This window comes from Tursiops truncatus, chromosome 8, assembly GCF_011762595.2.
Source record: "Tursiops truncatus isolate mTurTru1 chromosome 8, mTurTru1.mat.Y, whole genome shotgun sequence".
Classification (NCBI taxonomy): Eukaryota; Metazoa; Chordata; class Mammalia; order Artiodactyla; family Delphinidae; genus Tursiops; species Tursiops truncatus.
Genome location: NC_047041.1, coordinates 98,868,222 through 98,883,797, shown reverse-complemented (window position 1 = coordinate 98,883,797; position 15,576 = coordinate 98,868,222). Strand labels below are relative to the sequence as shown.

General features: G+C 58.5%; 1 protein-coding gene across 4 annotated transcripts in view; it reads right to left on the bottom strand.

Annotated features, from left to right (window-relative positions):
* Positions 1 to 286: 286 nt before the first annotated feature.
* Positions 287 to 15,576, bottom strand: part of FADS2 (fatty acid desaturase 2) — a 34,985-nt gene continuing 19,695 nt past the window's right edge. For 3 of the 4 annotated variants that reach the window (XM_033860809.2, XM_073809059.1, XM_073809060.1), the window contains 7 exons: positions 9,011 to 9,071; positions 8,524 to 8,600; positions 3,712 to 3,809; positions 3,353 to 3,449; positions 2,969 to 3,048; positions 2,385 to 2,510; positions 287 to 2,030 (listed from right to left, as the gene is read on the bottom strand). In XM_033860809.2, coding sequence (XP_033716700.1) covers positions 1,979 to 2,030; positions 2,385 to 2,510; positions 2,969 to 3,048; positions 3,353 to 3,449; positions 3,712 to 3,809; positions 8,524 to 8,600; positions 9,011 to 9,071 — 591 coding nt within the window. In that variant the 3' untranslated portion in view covers positions 287 to 1,978. The remainder of the gene's footprint in view (positions 2,031 to 2,384; positions 2,511 to 2,968; positions 3,049 to 3,352; positions 3,450 to 3,711; positions 3,810 to 8,523; positions 8,601 to 9,010; positions 9,072 to 15,576) is intronic. The other variant, XM_033860808.2, reaches the window with a different exon arrangement.

Below are 15,576 nucleotides of genomic sequence, written 5' to 3'. Positions count from 1 at the left end.
CGGTGGTGGTGGTTTTGTGGGAGATGTGGAGAGTCCCCAGCCCCCAGGAAGAGGAAGGAGGGCTCATTTATTTGGGCCATTTGTCCAAAATTCCTGGCCTGGAGTGCACTGCGGGGCAGGGGAGAGGAAGTCCTCTCCCGAGAAAAGGCGTGGTGGGGGGAGGGGGCTGGGGAGGGGTGGACAGAGGGAAAGGGCTCCCAGTGCAACATGGGCCCCCTCCTCCACCCTCCACCGACATCCCGCCCGGCATCAGCATGCAGGACGCGGCCAGCGCTGATCACGGAAGTGAGAATAAAATCACTTCATTTATTTCCAAAAATGTAGGGGTGGGGAAGCAACATGATAAAAATTAAGATCAGTTCCCTATGGATCCATTCTGCCCCAGGGGAGGGACAGCGGCTCTTCTGGCCAGTGTGTTCTCAGTGGGAGGGCCTCAGGCGGACCCTCGTTGCCATGGCAACCTGAAGGTCCATCACCAGCCAGGGCGGGTCCCTCTTGGCTGGCCAGCGGCTGGCTCCTGTCCCGCCCTCCCCTGGAGCTACATAATGGTTAGTGGGTTAATTTCCAAATGCAGCAGCTCTGGATGCTCCCAGGGGCACCAAGCTCCCCACCCTCCCCTCTCACTTTCCTGTCCCCTCAGCTGTCTGGCCTCCAGCCCCAACCCCTCCTTGTCCCACTAGGTCCCCCCCAAACCCCCGGCTCCTCAGGGTCACCTCCTCCGGGACTCCTTCCTTCTCTGCCTCCCGACACTCAGGGCCACCGTGGCCTCAGTGAGTGAGCCCAGCTCAACCCACTGTGGGGCCTGGGGAGGCTGCGAGGGGCGGCTGGTAACAGGCAGATTGTCACATGGCCCAGTCCCGTTGCCACCCCCGTCAGAATGCATCCTGTAGCAAAAGGTTAAAAAACCAGGAAAAGACACGACAGCATAGAAGATGGTGAAAGAGAGTGTCCACGCGGGCAGCCCCAACCTGGGGAGGGACTGGGATGAGCCCCCGGGCTCCAGTGCCCGCTTGCAGCCTGTGGGACCCAAGTCTGCACGGGCCAAGCAGCCAGGGACTGGCTGGCACTGCCCGGTAGGTAACGGAGCACTCTGGGGAAGGGTCTGATTGCTCCGGAATTTTAGGCCTCTCAACCAGGACAAACATCTGAACAGGGATGGGGGGACAGGGCTGAGCCTACAGGCTGGCTGACCCCTGACCTGGCCATTGCTTCTGCTAAGCCCATCTGTGGCACTGCCCCTTGGACCCAAAGTCCCAGGCTCTGGAGCTGGGAGGCAGCAGGGTGGAACTGCTCGAGCCCCGGGTCAGAGGGCTCCAGTGGGGCCAGGAGAACATTTCCCTGGGCCCCGAGGCCTGAGCTGGCTGCGCTACAGACACTGGGAGCCTGGCGTCAGGGCCCAGGGGCTGAAGACCTCTGAAGAGAAAGTGGGGCCTGCAGGGACGCCCCAAGTACCGATCCTGGCGGTGGGAATGAGACCCAGGCACAAAGCACGCCACCCCACGTAGGGGCAGACGGTGGGCGGCCATCAGAGAGGGTGGAGCCAGACTTGCAGGCTCAGGGAGCCGTCCTGCTGGCTAGGACCCAGCCCTGCAGACCTCAAGAGCATCGGAGGGAGAACAGAAGGCGGTGTGAGGCCTGGAGGCCAGGTGCAAGGGGGTGGGGGCCACAGGCTGCACCTGTGCACCTCTGGTCTGCAGATGCTTAGGGGCAGAGGGTAGTGGCCAGGCTGCAGCCACCTGGCTCTGCTCCTAGGTGGGGAGAGCCGGGCTGACCGGGCAGGCCCCAGGAGGGAGGGTGCTGGGGGGAGGCGCAAAGGCAGCGAAACCAGAGAGCAAAACAGGAAAGACCGAACCCAGAGTCTGTGAGCCAGCAGGTACCACAGCCTCATGACACCCCCCTGAACCAAGTCCCACCCTTCCCTTTGGCCACCATCCCCACCTGGTCCCCCTCCCCCATGGGCACCCGGAGGGCTGCAGCTTCATTTGTGGAGGTAGGCGTCCAGCCACAGCTGCCCAGACTGCCTCAGGGACCTGGGAAGAGAGAGGGATAGGGACAGTCAGGGACCAGGGAGCCTCAGGAAGCGGGGGGCTGGGAGCATGGGTGCCTCCTCTCAGCTCTCAGCCAGGGGCCTGCGGGCCTGCTAGCTCAGGGCTCCCCGGGAGACCCCGTGAAAGGACCAAGGGAAGGTCCTCATCCAACCCACACAGAGGCCAGGCAATTCCTAGCGACAGAGGGGCCGGCGGGGGGCACCAGTGCCAGCAGGGCCTCGGCTCCTCTCGTCACCCGTCTTCACTATGGGTGGTCCCAGCTACGTGCCTCTCAGTCTCCCCCCTGTGCCCCACGGACCTCCAGGGGCGCCAGCGCCCGTGCCCGCCAGCCCTTACCTGATGATGTCCTGCAGGGCCTGCAGCAGCGGCTTCTGCTGGTACTCAATGCCATGCTTGGCGCACAGGGACCTCACCAGCGGGGCGACCTTGTGCAGGTTGTGCCGGGGCATGGTGGGGAAGAGGCTGGGGAGAGTGCGGGGGCCGGGCGTGAGGAAGCGCCCACCTCCTCTCACAGCCCACTTGGAGGCTGGCCGGGCCCAGGGGACCCCGTCCATCTCTCCCTATGTGCCCACAGGGGCGGCTGGCATGTGGAGGGGGAGGGCTGGGCCTCGGGTTCCCTGGCAATAAAGGGACCAATCACCTGCCCTGCTAGGCTCACGGGACCAAGGAAGATGCCAAGCCACACGTGCAGGGGTGGGCGCCACTATACCATGTGGCCCAGGGCAGGAGAACCCCTCTCCAGGCTTCGGGGGGCGCTGGGGTGGAGATACGCTCTAGGGTCGGTGGGGGGACCTCACTGGGGAAGAGAGAGGTAGTCCCCAACTGCTGCCCTCTGCCGGGGAGGCTGGTGGCTACTTCCCTCCACTGTACGGCCTCCACCCTCCACCCACCCCCACCTCCCCGCCCGCGCCTGCGCTCACTGGTGCTCGATCTGGAAGTTGAGGTGGCCGCTGAACCAGTCATTGAAGAAGGACTGCTCCACGTTGCAGGTGGCTACCAGCTATCAGGGAGAAGGGGGATGAGTGGCCAAGAGCCAAAGCACAGAGGGCCCCGTCTCCTTCCCACGAGGCCCAGCCTTACCCAGGGGTCTCACCGCCCTGCCGATTCCCCACTGGTCCCTCCAAAAGCTCCCCGCCACTCTCTCTTGCCCAGCCCTGTTCCTCCCAGCGGAAGGACACAGGCAGCCCCAGGAAGCGCAGGACGGCGCCGGGCCCACTGGGCAGCCACGTTCCCGGGAACCAAGGACATGGACCTCGGGTCCAGGCTCCACAGGGCCCCGGTGGCCCAGCTCTGGCCACCCTCACCTGGCTGCTGAACCAGTCACGGTAGGGCTCCTGGTCAATCTCCATGACGATGTGGTTCATCTGCGTGACCCACACAAACCAGTGGCTCTCCAGGAACCTGGAAGCGAGCTCGGCTCAGCACTGGAGCCCGGCGTGCTCGGTCTCCACGGGGCCCGGGGAATCGGTGGGAACAGAGCCTCCCTCCCGACCCCGCACAGCCCAGGGCGGGTGGGGGGTGAAGCGAGTGCAGCCCCTGATGAGGGGCCGGGGCAGGAAGTGGGGACCTCTGAGCCTTTCCTCTTGGGGGCCTCGCATCAAAGCCCCCATCAGTGCCAGTGCTCGAGGGGCCCAGGGATTATTAACCAGCAAAGCGCAGGCACCTGATGAAGTTGAGGAAAATGATGGCCCCCAGGACACCATAAAAAGGGATGTAGGTGATGAAGAAACGGGCATAGTAGCTGATGGCCCAGGCCAGGTCCTGCGGAGAGAAACAGGTAGATGTGGGAGTGTCCCGCCCGCCCCCCGGCACGGCTTCCCGACCACAGGTGTGTGTACACAGCACCTCCCTCTCACTGCTGGGCCAAGGAAGCTCAACAGGCCTCCGTGAAACTGGGCACCAGGTCCACTGAGGACGCGACGCCTGCCAGTGCAGGGTGTGCACGACTGTCTTTATATGTCTAGGGAAATGCTGAGTGTTTTAGCAACAGGAAGGGAGCTGCAAGCTCTGCATTTAGGGAAGTAAACAGGGATGGGGACCAGCAGATGCCAGCCATGGGGAGGGGCCGGGGGTCAGCAGCTCTTTCATGGTCCCGAGGATTCTGAAGGTGCATTACCATCTGCACGCACCCCTGACACCTGCAGGTTCACAAACTGCTCATCAGCGCCTGGGTCTCCTCCCCGGACATTCACTCCAGCACAACAAAGGCCAGAGACACCATCCATCGCCCGCCTCTGGGCCCTCCCAGCAACCTCTGACACTGCTGGCCCTCTTCCCACACCTGATTCTCCTCCTGGCCCCTCTTCCTCTCGGCTCTCCTCCCTTCCTGGGCAAGCACCTCCCCCAGCTGCCCCAATGGCTCCGTAACCATGGCAACCAGAGCGACCATCTTAGCTCCAAGCAGACTCTATCTTTCCCTAAGCCCTCCCATCCCACCCAGATCAGCCCACAGGGATTGGGGACCACTGTCTTCTCAGCCACCCTGACCCAGCCTGTTCCCACCTCAGGGCCTTTGCACTGACTGTTTCCTCTCCCTCATCACTTCTCCCAGACACTCGGCAGGGTAGTGATGAGAGCAGAGGCTCCGGGTCAGGCTGCTGGCTGTTAATTACAGCTCCACCCTACTCTGTGTAGCTGCAAGTAATTTTCTGAGCTGTGCCTCAGTTCCTCCATCTGCAGGATGGGAAGAGAACACCCCCACACCCCCTGAGATTCTACATGGCTTGAAGGTGTTGCAACAATAAGAACAGTCCACAAGTCTGAGCTCTAAAGACTCCAATCTGGTCTCTGCACCACTTTGCTACCATAGAGACTTTCCTAACATGCAAGCTGGACCACGCCACTGCGATCCTCAAAGCCATCACGGGCCTCCTTCCCCGCCGGGGGATAAAGGGTAAAATCCAGCCCCTTAGTAGCTGCACGGCCCTCGCATGCCTGCCCACCCACCTGGCCTCATCCGCAGCCCATCTCCCACAGCCAGGCTGCGCTGCAGCGTCTGCGTCTCGCTGCATCCACCTGGAAGCTCCTCCCCTTATCTGCTCAGCAAACTCACCCTTCAAACGAGCTCTGTTCAGTTAAGCTCCACAAACACTCAGTAAATGCCTTCTCTGTGTCAGGGACCGAGTTAGGTGCTGGGGGCAAAAGGAAGTCCTTCAGAGCCCCTCGTCTGGAAGGACAGACTTATACAGAGATCCCTTCAATATCATATGCAAGGGGACACACAGTTACAGGGGTGATGGGAGTGTGGTATGACGTCCCGACCCGATCCTGATTTAGGAAAGGCCTCCATCAGGAGGTGGTGCCTGTGCTGGGCTGGGAAACGCGGGACGTCAGCTAAGCAAAGAACAGTAGGATGGATGTTTGCAGAATGATGACAATACGAAGAAAAGCCCAGAGAAAAGACCGGGCAAGGGCTGTGTTTGCATACAGATTATATGCTCCATATACCCCAGCCCAAGCGCTCGAGGTGGAGGCGGGACACCAAGGCCAGGTCACGTCCGCCTGGGGGGACTGGCCTCTACCTTGCCGGCAATGAAGACCCACTGAGAGCTTTAAACAAGAACATGGTCCCTTCTGGACCTTAAACTGGATCCCCGCCAACTGGAGGTGGGGAGATTCGGTTATTCCAGTAGCTCAGGAATGAAATGACAGAGGCCCAAACCAGGACCCACGGCACTGAGGAGGAGATAACAGATTCCAGAAATATTTAAGAGGCAGGGACAGCTCCACCTGGGGACTACTTGGTCATGAGGAATCTGGGCTGGTCCCTGGCGTGGGTACCATCAGCTGGGGTAGGAAGGGGTTGGGGGGAGCGGCTGCGGAGGGGAGTCGAAGGGCCAGCGGTGGGCGGAGGGCAAGACCTCAGGACCGAGGCGGTCTGAACATTCATTTTAATTCCTTGTTGTGTGTAAGCAGTGCAGTAGGATGTACGTATATATTAACGGAGGTACGTGCTTAGGTATTGTTGTGCGGAGCGATACGTGACTGTGGGACCACTGGTTTCACAGGTAGGGGATGAAGGAGATGAGGGAAACAGAGGCGGAGGAGAACCAGCAGAGGCGGCACTTGGAAGCTGACACGGAGAATTTTAAGAAGGAGCAGTAAGTGGTATCGGATACATCGGACCTCCAGGAAGTTGAGGCCTGGGAAACATCCCCAGGATGTAACCACTGGCAACGCTGGCTGGCATTCGGGGCTGGATTATTCTCATCTCTGGGGGGCTGTCGTGGGCACGGTAGGATGCCCACTAGAGGCCAACAGCTCTCCACCCCCCCTGAGTTGTGACAATCAGAAATGTCTCCCAGGACTTCCCTGGTGGTCCAGTGGTTAAGACTCCAAGCTTCCACTACAGGGGGTACGGGTTCGATCCCTGGTCAGGGAGCTAAGATCCCACATGCCACGGCCAAAAAAAAAAAAAAAAAAAGTCTCCCAGATGTTGCCAAGTGGCTCAGTAGAATTGTGCCTGTTGAGGACCACTGCCCCAGGTCACAGCCACACGTGGCACCCAAGCTCACTGTTACCATGAATCAGAAAACCACAGCGCAGGGCATGCCTCTGCCCATGTGGGCCCCTGAGGGGAGTGCTGGGTCTGGCGCCATGCCTGGCTGCAGTCAGCTACAGTTTTGTACTAGAAACCCAAGCTTGAACCCTACTCCCCAGCGGGAGAGCTCTGCCCTGAGGGGCCCGATCAAATGTCCCTGGCTGGGCCACCTGAGCCGGTTCAGGTACAAAGTCTGATTCCCTTTCCCGCTGTCCCTATGTAATGCTTTGTTCCTGAGGGAACAAACACAGTTTAAAAAATAAAAAAAGGATTAAATATTCACGTCAGGAGTTATTTGCCATGAAAGCAGATTCAAGTACCCCCGGCAGCAGCAGCATCGCGGTCCCTTTCTGCTGTGACCCCTTCCAGGGCCCAGGTGAGCTCAGGTGCAGGAGACCTGGATTCCAATTTCCACCACTTAACTGATCCAGAAACTCCTTCCCTCTGGCCTGTGCCTGCCTTGCTGGCAAAACAGGGTTAGATGACACGACGTAGGGGGCAGTGCTTAACCGTTCCCGGAACACAGTGGGTACGGATAAAAGAGCGTGTCTTAGAAGAGTGTAGTATAGGTTTCACCAGCACGGGGCTGGCAGAGACCTCAGACTCCCACCTCCTCCCCAAACAGCCCCACCTGCTCCCGAGTCCCAGGCCTGGCCCTCTTAGCAGAATCAGCAGGCACCTTTGCCAATAACGCCAAGGAGAGAACGTAAGACAAAGTACTTTGAAGCGCTTCCATTGCTGTACAAACATGGACAGTGGTGGTTGGGGTGTGGGGACAGGATCCAGGCCGTGACATCGGGAGGTCTGGGTTCTAGTGCCCGACCCACCCCTCGGTGTCACCTTGGGCAAGTCCCAAACTCTTAGAGTTTCAATATCTTCATTTATGAAACTAGGTTTTTTAAAAAAGACCAGCAATACTGACTCAGTGACTCTCCGCTTGGTCCCGAGGGCAGGGGCCCTGTCCCCGCCCCAGGGAATCCTGTTCTGCCCAAAGCAGTCTCTGCCTAGGGTCACTGCTCCACCCAGGGCATCCCACCACGGGCACATCGTCCTCTTCCACAGAACCACGCCTGCACATCTACATCAAGCCAAAGACCTCTGTGCACCACGCCACGCGGCCCTCTCCAGGGTCCCTTTCTCTCTCTGGAGTTACGGGCTGGATCACGGCCCCTAAAATGAGTATGTTGAGGTCTTAATCCCCAGGACCTCACAGCGGGACCTTATTGGGACATAGGGTCCTTGCAGATGTAATTAGTGGAAATGAGGTCATTAGGGCGGGCCCTAATCCACTAGGATTAGTGTCCTTATACAAAGGGGGAGACCTGACACAGATACAGACACACACAGAGGAAAGATGAGGGACACAGGGATGAGATGATGGTCATTCACAAGTCGGGGAGAGAGGCCTGGACTAGATCCTTCCTCAGAGCCCTCAGAAGGACCAACCCTGCAGACACCTTGATCTCGGGCTCTAGCCTCCAGAGCTGCGAGACATGCGATGCTGTCGTTTAACAGAAACGCCACTCGGTTTGTGGCTCTCTCATGCAGCTGCAGCAAACTAAGTGCCCGGCGGCTCTCCATTTACCAACCAGAGTGCAGTGTGGCCCGGTCCACCGGGTCTTAGGGGCCGCACGGGGACACAGGAGGGCGATGGCTGGAGCAGAGCCTTGGATGGGCGGGCTCATACGTTGCCTTCAGGAACTTTCTGAGGAGCTCTGCCAAGGCCGTGGCTCTCCCAGTGGGTGCCCTGTGTGGGGGGATCTTTACGGTTGGGGTGCTATGGCCTCCCTGGCTCCTGGCAGCCTCAGAGCTAGTCCCTTCCTGAGGGCGACAAGGCAGCCACCCCAGGAGGAGATGCCAGGGGCCCTGCAGGCCCCCAGGGTCCACTCGCCTCCGTCGCCCTCCTCCCCACACTCCCGGGCCCCCTGGACTCACCACCCAGTCTCTGTGAACGATCATGGACATGATGATCTGGTACTGGAAGTATAGGGGGATGAGCAGCGGTGGCCCAACTGCAGGAGAGAGAGGAGAGGCGCTTAGAGGGCCTGTCTCACCCGGGTGGGCCTGGAAGACGGGAGGGAGCTGGGAGCAGAAGCCGGAATGTGGTGTCAGCTCTGCAGCTCCCGGGCAGAGGCGGCCGGGGCCCCGGTACCCAGGAGGGGGCTGGGAGCAGACAGCACCTGCCGGCACCCCGCCCAGCGATCATGAGTGTGGGACCCTGGGCAGGTGTCTGGGCCCACGTCCCTTCTGCATCATGGGCCACGTGGGGTTTGCCTGGGATGGCTGCTGTGGCCCCTTCTCATCTCACAGGTCTGGTGTCACTTTCTGGGTCTGGAAGGTTGTCAGGTGGGAGGGGAGACAGAGGGCCACACTGGTGTGAGAAGGGGGTCCGGGTGTGGTGGCAGGGTGTCCCAGCACTCACTCAGGAAGAAGTACTCGTGCTGGTGGTTGTAAGGCAGGTATTTCAGCTTCTTCTTGCCGTACTGAGGAGAGAGCAGAGACCATGAGCCCCCAGCACCCCTCAGGCTCCAGCCTCCCGTGCTCTCCTCCACCTGCTCTGCAGCACCGTTCCTTCCTCCTGCCCAGGGGGCTTCTGTCCTCTGCACCCTGGGCTCCCAAGGCTGGGCCCCTGTGGGCTCCCGGCCACTCCGGCCAACACTTCCTCAGCCCTCGCTGGGCGTGCCGATGCCAAGCTGCACCCCATGCTGGCCTCGGCTCATGTGCTCCTCTACAAGCGATGCTTCCAAAGCTGAAGCTCTGGGTCAAATCACTGCCCGAGGCCGCAGGGCCGGCTGGGATCTGAACCCAAGAAAGTGGACGCAGAGCCCATGCGACAGGCACTAAATAAATGCTGAGTGAATGCACAACTCAACAGTGCACGTGGCGGGCACAGACACCCAGAGGGAGCTCCTTGGCCAGTTTCCACCCCTTTGGGAGACAGAAAAGCTCCTGGGTCCGCCTGAGAAGCTCCCTGGAGCCCGCAATGGGCAGGAGAACTCAGGTAAGGGCCTGGGGAATTGTTAACAGTCACCAGGCCAGGCGCATCTACCTTCTCGGAGCCTCCTGCAATTCCCAGGCCGAGACTTTTCACTTGAGGATGCCGGCGGGCCAGAAGAGGTCACCACGTGGACCACGTGGACTCTTCAGGCCACACCTGGTCACCTGGTCCTACCCAGGGCACCCTGACACCCAGACATTCAAGTGAGATGGGCTGGGAGGGCTGGCTGGGGCGTGGGCATCCTCACTGTACCAAGTGGCTCAGGCCACACTGACCATGAACCCGGGTGAGGGGACCCACGGCCCCACAGGGCCCCTGCAGCTCCTTAATTCAAGGTCCACCCCCACAGGGACCAGCCCACCTGGCCCTTAGGGGACTGAGACCAAAAGATGCTGCTCGAAGACGGGCACCTGCGATGCTGGGGGTCTGTGTGGGGAGCCTGGGCTTCGACTCTGCCTCTCACCTGCGCTGAGACACCGCACAGGTCGCGGAGCCCGCCTGAGCCCTGTTTGGCATCCAAATCACTGGTTGCCAAGAGGAGCCAATGAGAACAAGGGCGCAAATGCCAGGGGCTGACCCCTGGGCCACAGCTCCTCAGCCCCCCTCCCCCAACCCCACCCCCGGCTCCGGAGGCTGGCGCGCTCTCATCCAATCATGTCCACTGCTGCTTCCTTCAGCTGGGAGATCAAAGCACGATATGGACGGCGAAACCCTGGACATCCTCTAGGCCTGTGCTCCTGTTCTTGAGGTGAGAACACAAGAGGGGAGGGATTGCCAAAATCACAGGGAGAGCCCACGGACAGACGGGCCCCGGGGGGAGCAAAGCCAAGCCTGTCCCCAGGACGTGCATCTTGGCACAGAGGCCATGGCCGTGGCCCACCCAGCTGAAGCACCACCAGAATCAATCCCTTTGCTCCGTGTGGCCCCCTGTGCCTTGGCAGGGGTCTCACCCGTCCCCAGAATGCACGTCCTTTGCACGAAGGCTGTCAGTGAGATTGCGGCTGGCCTTGGAGAGGTCCCAGCCGGGGGACACCAGACACAGTTCTGGACAACTTTCCAGAGGAGGGAGGGATTAGAGGCGCCCCCTGAGTGGCCGGTCTGGTGGTCTGAGTTCTGGGGAGCATGGGGCCCATAGAACAGGCCCCCAGGTCTTGCTCTAACCTCCTCCCAGAAGCCAGGAACCGGGCCCAGACTTTGTCTGCAGGCTTCTCCAGCCCTGGACAGGAGGCCTCCTACATCTCTGCCCCACAGGTCAACCCAGTGGACAGCCCCAGGCCCAGAAGACCCTCAGGCTGGTCCAACGCTACTCGGGGAGTGAGCACTGAAGGCAGCGCAGGCTGGCTGGCAGAGGGACCCCACGGAAGGTCTCAGGGGTGGGCGCAGCTGGGGAGTTGGTTTGAAGCTGCATTTGCACAGTAAGCACCCTATTTGCACTGATCCATGGTGCCCTGTAGGGGGTGACAGGAGATTACACGGGGCTGATGCTCCCCAGCTGCCCCTGGCCACTTAGCACTGCAGGCTCCCATGCGTGTCCCCTCAATGCCCCAGACTGTCGTGTGGGAGCTGCCGAGTCCCTGCCCCCAGGCAGCGGCAGGCCTCCCCTGTCCACCCCTGAGGGCTCCCAGCCTTAGAGAGGCGGGGGCTCAAGATTTGGAAACAATCTGTTATTTGAGCAAATTGCTTTGCTGTCCCCGCGCCCTCCCACCCCATGAGCTGTGGGCTCCTTATTTGTCAAGTGGAGGTATGATGGGTACTTCTTAGTACTTCTTAGGGCTGTCGAGGGCCCGTTGGTGATGGGGCCGTGAAAGCACTTCAGGACCGTGGGGGAAGGCCAGTCACGGTTACACGTGCGCCCGTGTGTGGTAACGTGCGAAATGTCATGGGACGCCTGTTCCCGTCTTGATGACCTCAGTTAGGGGAACTGCAAGGTCGCCTGTCAGGGGAAGGCTGATCCAGGGCACTAGCTTTCCTCCGAAAACCAGCCAGGCACAGCTGTGGTTTGGTTGGCCCGGGGCCAACCTTCTGGCTTCTTGACTTTCACACGCTCAGTTCTTTGCAACACTCAGTTGTATGTCATGGGCACAGGGAAGGGATGGGGAGAGCTGTTTCAGAATGTACCAAGCTAGGAGGAGGGGCTCCTGGCTTCTTAATTCATCAGGAAGCTGGAGGGATCCAACAAGCACAGGCCTCTAGTGTCCAGCAGGTGGTGGCCCCAGGCAGGGCCCCACAGGACCCGGAAGCCCTGGCTGGGAGCCAGGCAGCCTGGTTTTGGATGGCGGCACTGCTCTTCTAGCTGTAGCCTTGAGCAAGTTATTTCTCTCTCAACCTCAGCTGCTCCACCTATAAAATGGGTTTGATGAGGGTTCCTGCCTCCCGGTTAAGCAAGGATTAAGGGACGCCCCACGTGCAGCGCTCGGCACAGTGCTAGGCCCGGGGACTCAGTAAGAGTCAACCTTCCTCCCCAGTGGGGACCACAGGCCTCTGCCCTCCAGGACAGTCCTTATCACACACAGGGAGAAAGCTCGGGTCATGAGGCCATCACAGGGGAGTTGCAGGAGGATAGGGGTGCTTCCACTCGAGCTGCGGGCGAGGATCCGGGTGGCTTGTCGTGTCCAGACCCCAGGGAGTGGCGGCACGTGCAGATCCTGCTTTGACACGTCCTCAAGCTGAGGCTGAAGGGAGCACAGGCCCGAGGCAGAGGGAGGTGGAGTACGGCCAGCCCCGGCGGCCTGTCTTCCCGGAGGCCCACCACCCTGGGCCCCGGCCAGCTGACCCTCCTGTGCTCAGCCTCTGGAAGGACCACAAGGCCGGGCTTGGATTATGGGCTGAGGGGGTGCCAGGGGCACGTGCAGGGGACTTTTCAGCATTGGAACAAAATGTCTGAGGATGGGCTTCCCTGGTGGCGCAGTGGTTGAGAGTCCGCCTGCCGATGCAGGGGACACGGGGTCGTGCCCTGGTCCGGGAGGATCCCACGTGCCACGGAGCAGCTGGGCCCGTGAGCCATGGCCGCTGAGCCTGCGCGTCCGGAGCCTGTGCTCCGCAATGGGAGAGGCCACAACAGTGAGAGGCCCGCGTATCGCAAAAAAAAAAAAAAAAAAAAGTCTGAGGAATGACCAGGCCCTTCCTTGTCGGTCAGGGGAAGGGGGAGGGGAGCAGTTGCAAAACCCTGCCCAGACTCACACACAGAAATGAGGAACATGGCCACGGCAGGCATGCAAGGTGGCAAGACTCCAGCCCGAGGGCCCTGAGAGGAGGGCCACAGGTGCTCCAAGGGAATATTTGGCCTGTTCAAGAAGGAAGCCTGGAGGGTCAGCTGCAGACCGGCCGTGGGGCAGGGAGAGCCTCCCAGATGGGCGGGACAAGCAGGATCTCAGGCAGGAAGGCAGAAACATCCCCAGCTTCTGAGAGCCCGTTTACAGAGCTACAGGGCTAAGGGCCTCCTCGTTCCCCCCCATGATATGGAAAAAAAAAAAAAAAAAGTGGGTGGTGGAGGGGCAGGATGAGCAAAACAAGACCGTCCTTGACATCACCACGAATTCTGTTCTGAAGTTTCAGTAACGCCATAAAACCCAGGCCAGGAATAAGAGTGTAGAGCGATTAGAAAGAGTCTAAACTTTCATTATTTTCAGGGATGTGACTGTCTACCCAGGAAATTCAAAAAAATCAACTGAAAAACAACTAGAATCATAAGCAGACATAAGTGGACACTAGCTGGACATAAGATAACTAGCCAGACATTAACAGGTTTCCTGAATACTGGAGAAACCCCTATCATAATGACAAAAAATAGAAGTTACCCAGGATTTAATTGAAAAAAAAAAATTCACAAGACATATAAAGAAAAGGAGGACTTCCCTGGTGGCGCAGTGGTTAAGAATCCACCTGCCAATGCAGGGAACCCAGGTTCAAGCCCTGGTCCGGAAGATCCCGCATGCCGCGGAGCAACTAAGCCCCGTGCGCCACAACTACTGAGCCCGCGTGCCACAACTACTGAGCCCACGTGCCACAACTACTGAAGCCGCGCGCCTAGAGCCTGTGCTCTCAACAAGAGAAGGCACTGCAATGAGAAGTCTGCGCGTGGCAATGAAGAGTAGCCCCCGCTCGACGCAACTGGAGAAAGCCCGCATGCAGCAACAAAGACCCAACACAGCCAACAATAAATAAATAAATAAAAATAAATTTTTTTAAAAAAGGAAAACCTTTCTAAGAGATATAAAAAGGAGACTCAAGCATAAATGGAGAAAGATGTCTCATTTCTGGATGGAAAGGTTGAATGTAAAGACGTAAATGCTTTCCTGGAGGGAAGTCGGCCCACGACAAGCTTGCAGTGAGCTCTAAGGAGCCATTGTGGATGGATCGGCACGGATCGGCACGACGCCCAAGTCACCCAGACAGCGTACCGTGCTGACGCTCAGCCCAGACCAGGTGCTGGGGTTCAGGAGGGGATACCCTCCCACTCAGAAGGGGTGGCGTGACCCGGTGAGGGGGAACCAGGAAAACTGGCTGACTCCTGAAAATTATGAAGGTTGACCAGCAGTCTTAGCCAAGTCCCATTTGGCAAGAGTCAAGCATTCAAAAGTGACACCAGGGGACCTCCCTGGCAGTCTAGTGGTTAAGACTCCACGCTTCCACTGCAGGGGGCATGGGTTCCATCCCTGGTCGGGGAACTAAGACCCCACATGCTACAGTGCAGCCAAAAAGAAAGAAAAAAAAAAAAAGAGGTCCAGGGAACCAGGCTCTGATGGGGCTCCACCACTTCTCATCCACAGCCAGACCCTCTCCACCTGCAGACCCCTCTCGACCCCGTAGAACTCTCCCCCTTCCCTGGGTGCAGATCCCTGCTGTCAGCACTCCCTCAACTCCTAACACCCTCAACAGAGCTGCTGGCTTGATGTCTCCTGCTACCCCCTAGAGGGTAACATGCCCATCTGAGGGCGCGTCTCAGCTCCTTCACTGGGCTGGGAGTATCCTAGGAAGAGGGACAATGGCCAGCTCCGAGCCTCCAACTCCCAGCACAGGCCGACACAAAGCAGCTTATTCATTCAACAAACACGCTGAGGGCCTACTATGCACAGGCCCTGGGGACCCAACAGAGAGCAAACCATATTACTTTTTGATTATTTATATATATTTTCCAGGACTCTAATTCTCTCTTTAGCTCTGTCTAATCTATTTAACCCATTCTTTTGGAGATATACATCTATATCTACACTTCATTTGGTCATTCAAAAATCTGTTTGGTTCTCTTTAATAATCACTTGTTTATTTATCTTAAGTTCATACATAACCTTTCTATATTGTATATAGGACCTGAGTATCCGGGGTTCTATAGCATCTAAATCTGTTCTATGTTGTTTCTTCTGATTCTCACTCATAGTGGCTAGCCTCCTTCTGTGCTGGCGATCTCTGATTGGGAGCTCATTACTTGGTATTAACCAATGGGAATCTTCTTACCTGTATTTGGACACTTCCCTCCAAAGGGGATTTGCCTCTGCTTCTGCCAGGAGCCAGAGGGTGCCACCAGCATGGGACACTTCAGTCCTCCTTGAGGGCCCTGGCTTCGTATAGTTGCCCAAGATCCAGCTCCCCCACCCTCTCCTGGCCAAGCTCCCAGCTTCATTCTAACTTTTCTTTTGGAGGCAGGAAGTGGGTTTTGGAGATCTTGGAAGACAACAGGGCCTCAAGGAATCATGGCCTCTCTTTGCGGGATATTCTTTTTCTGTAGCAAGAAGGTTCCTCACTGCTCTAAGTCCACCAAATGAGAAGGAGAAATTCTCCAATCCCAGGTCCAGGAACTAAGATCCCACATGCCACGTGGTGCGGCCAAAAAATTTAAAAAATTAAAAATTATAAATAAATAAATAAATAAAAGTGAAACCAGGGACTTCCCTGGCGGTCCAGTGGTTAGGACTCCACGCTTCCACTGCAGGGGGCACGGGTTCGATCCCTGGTCAGGGGACTAAGATCCCGCATACCATACGGCCAAAAAA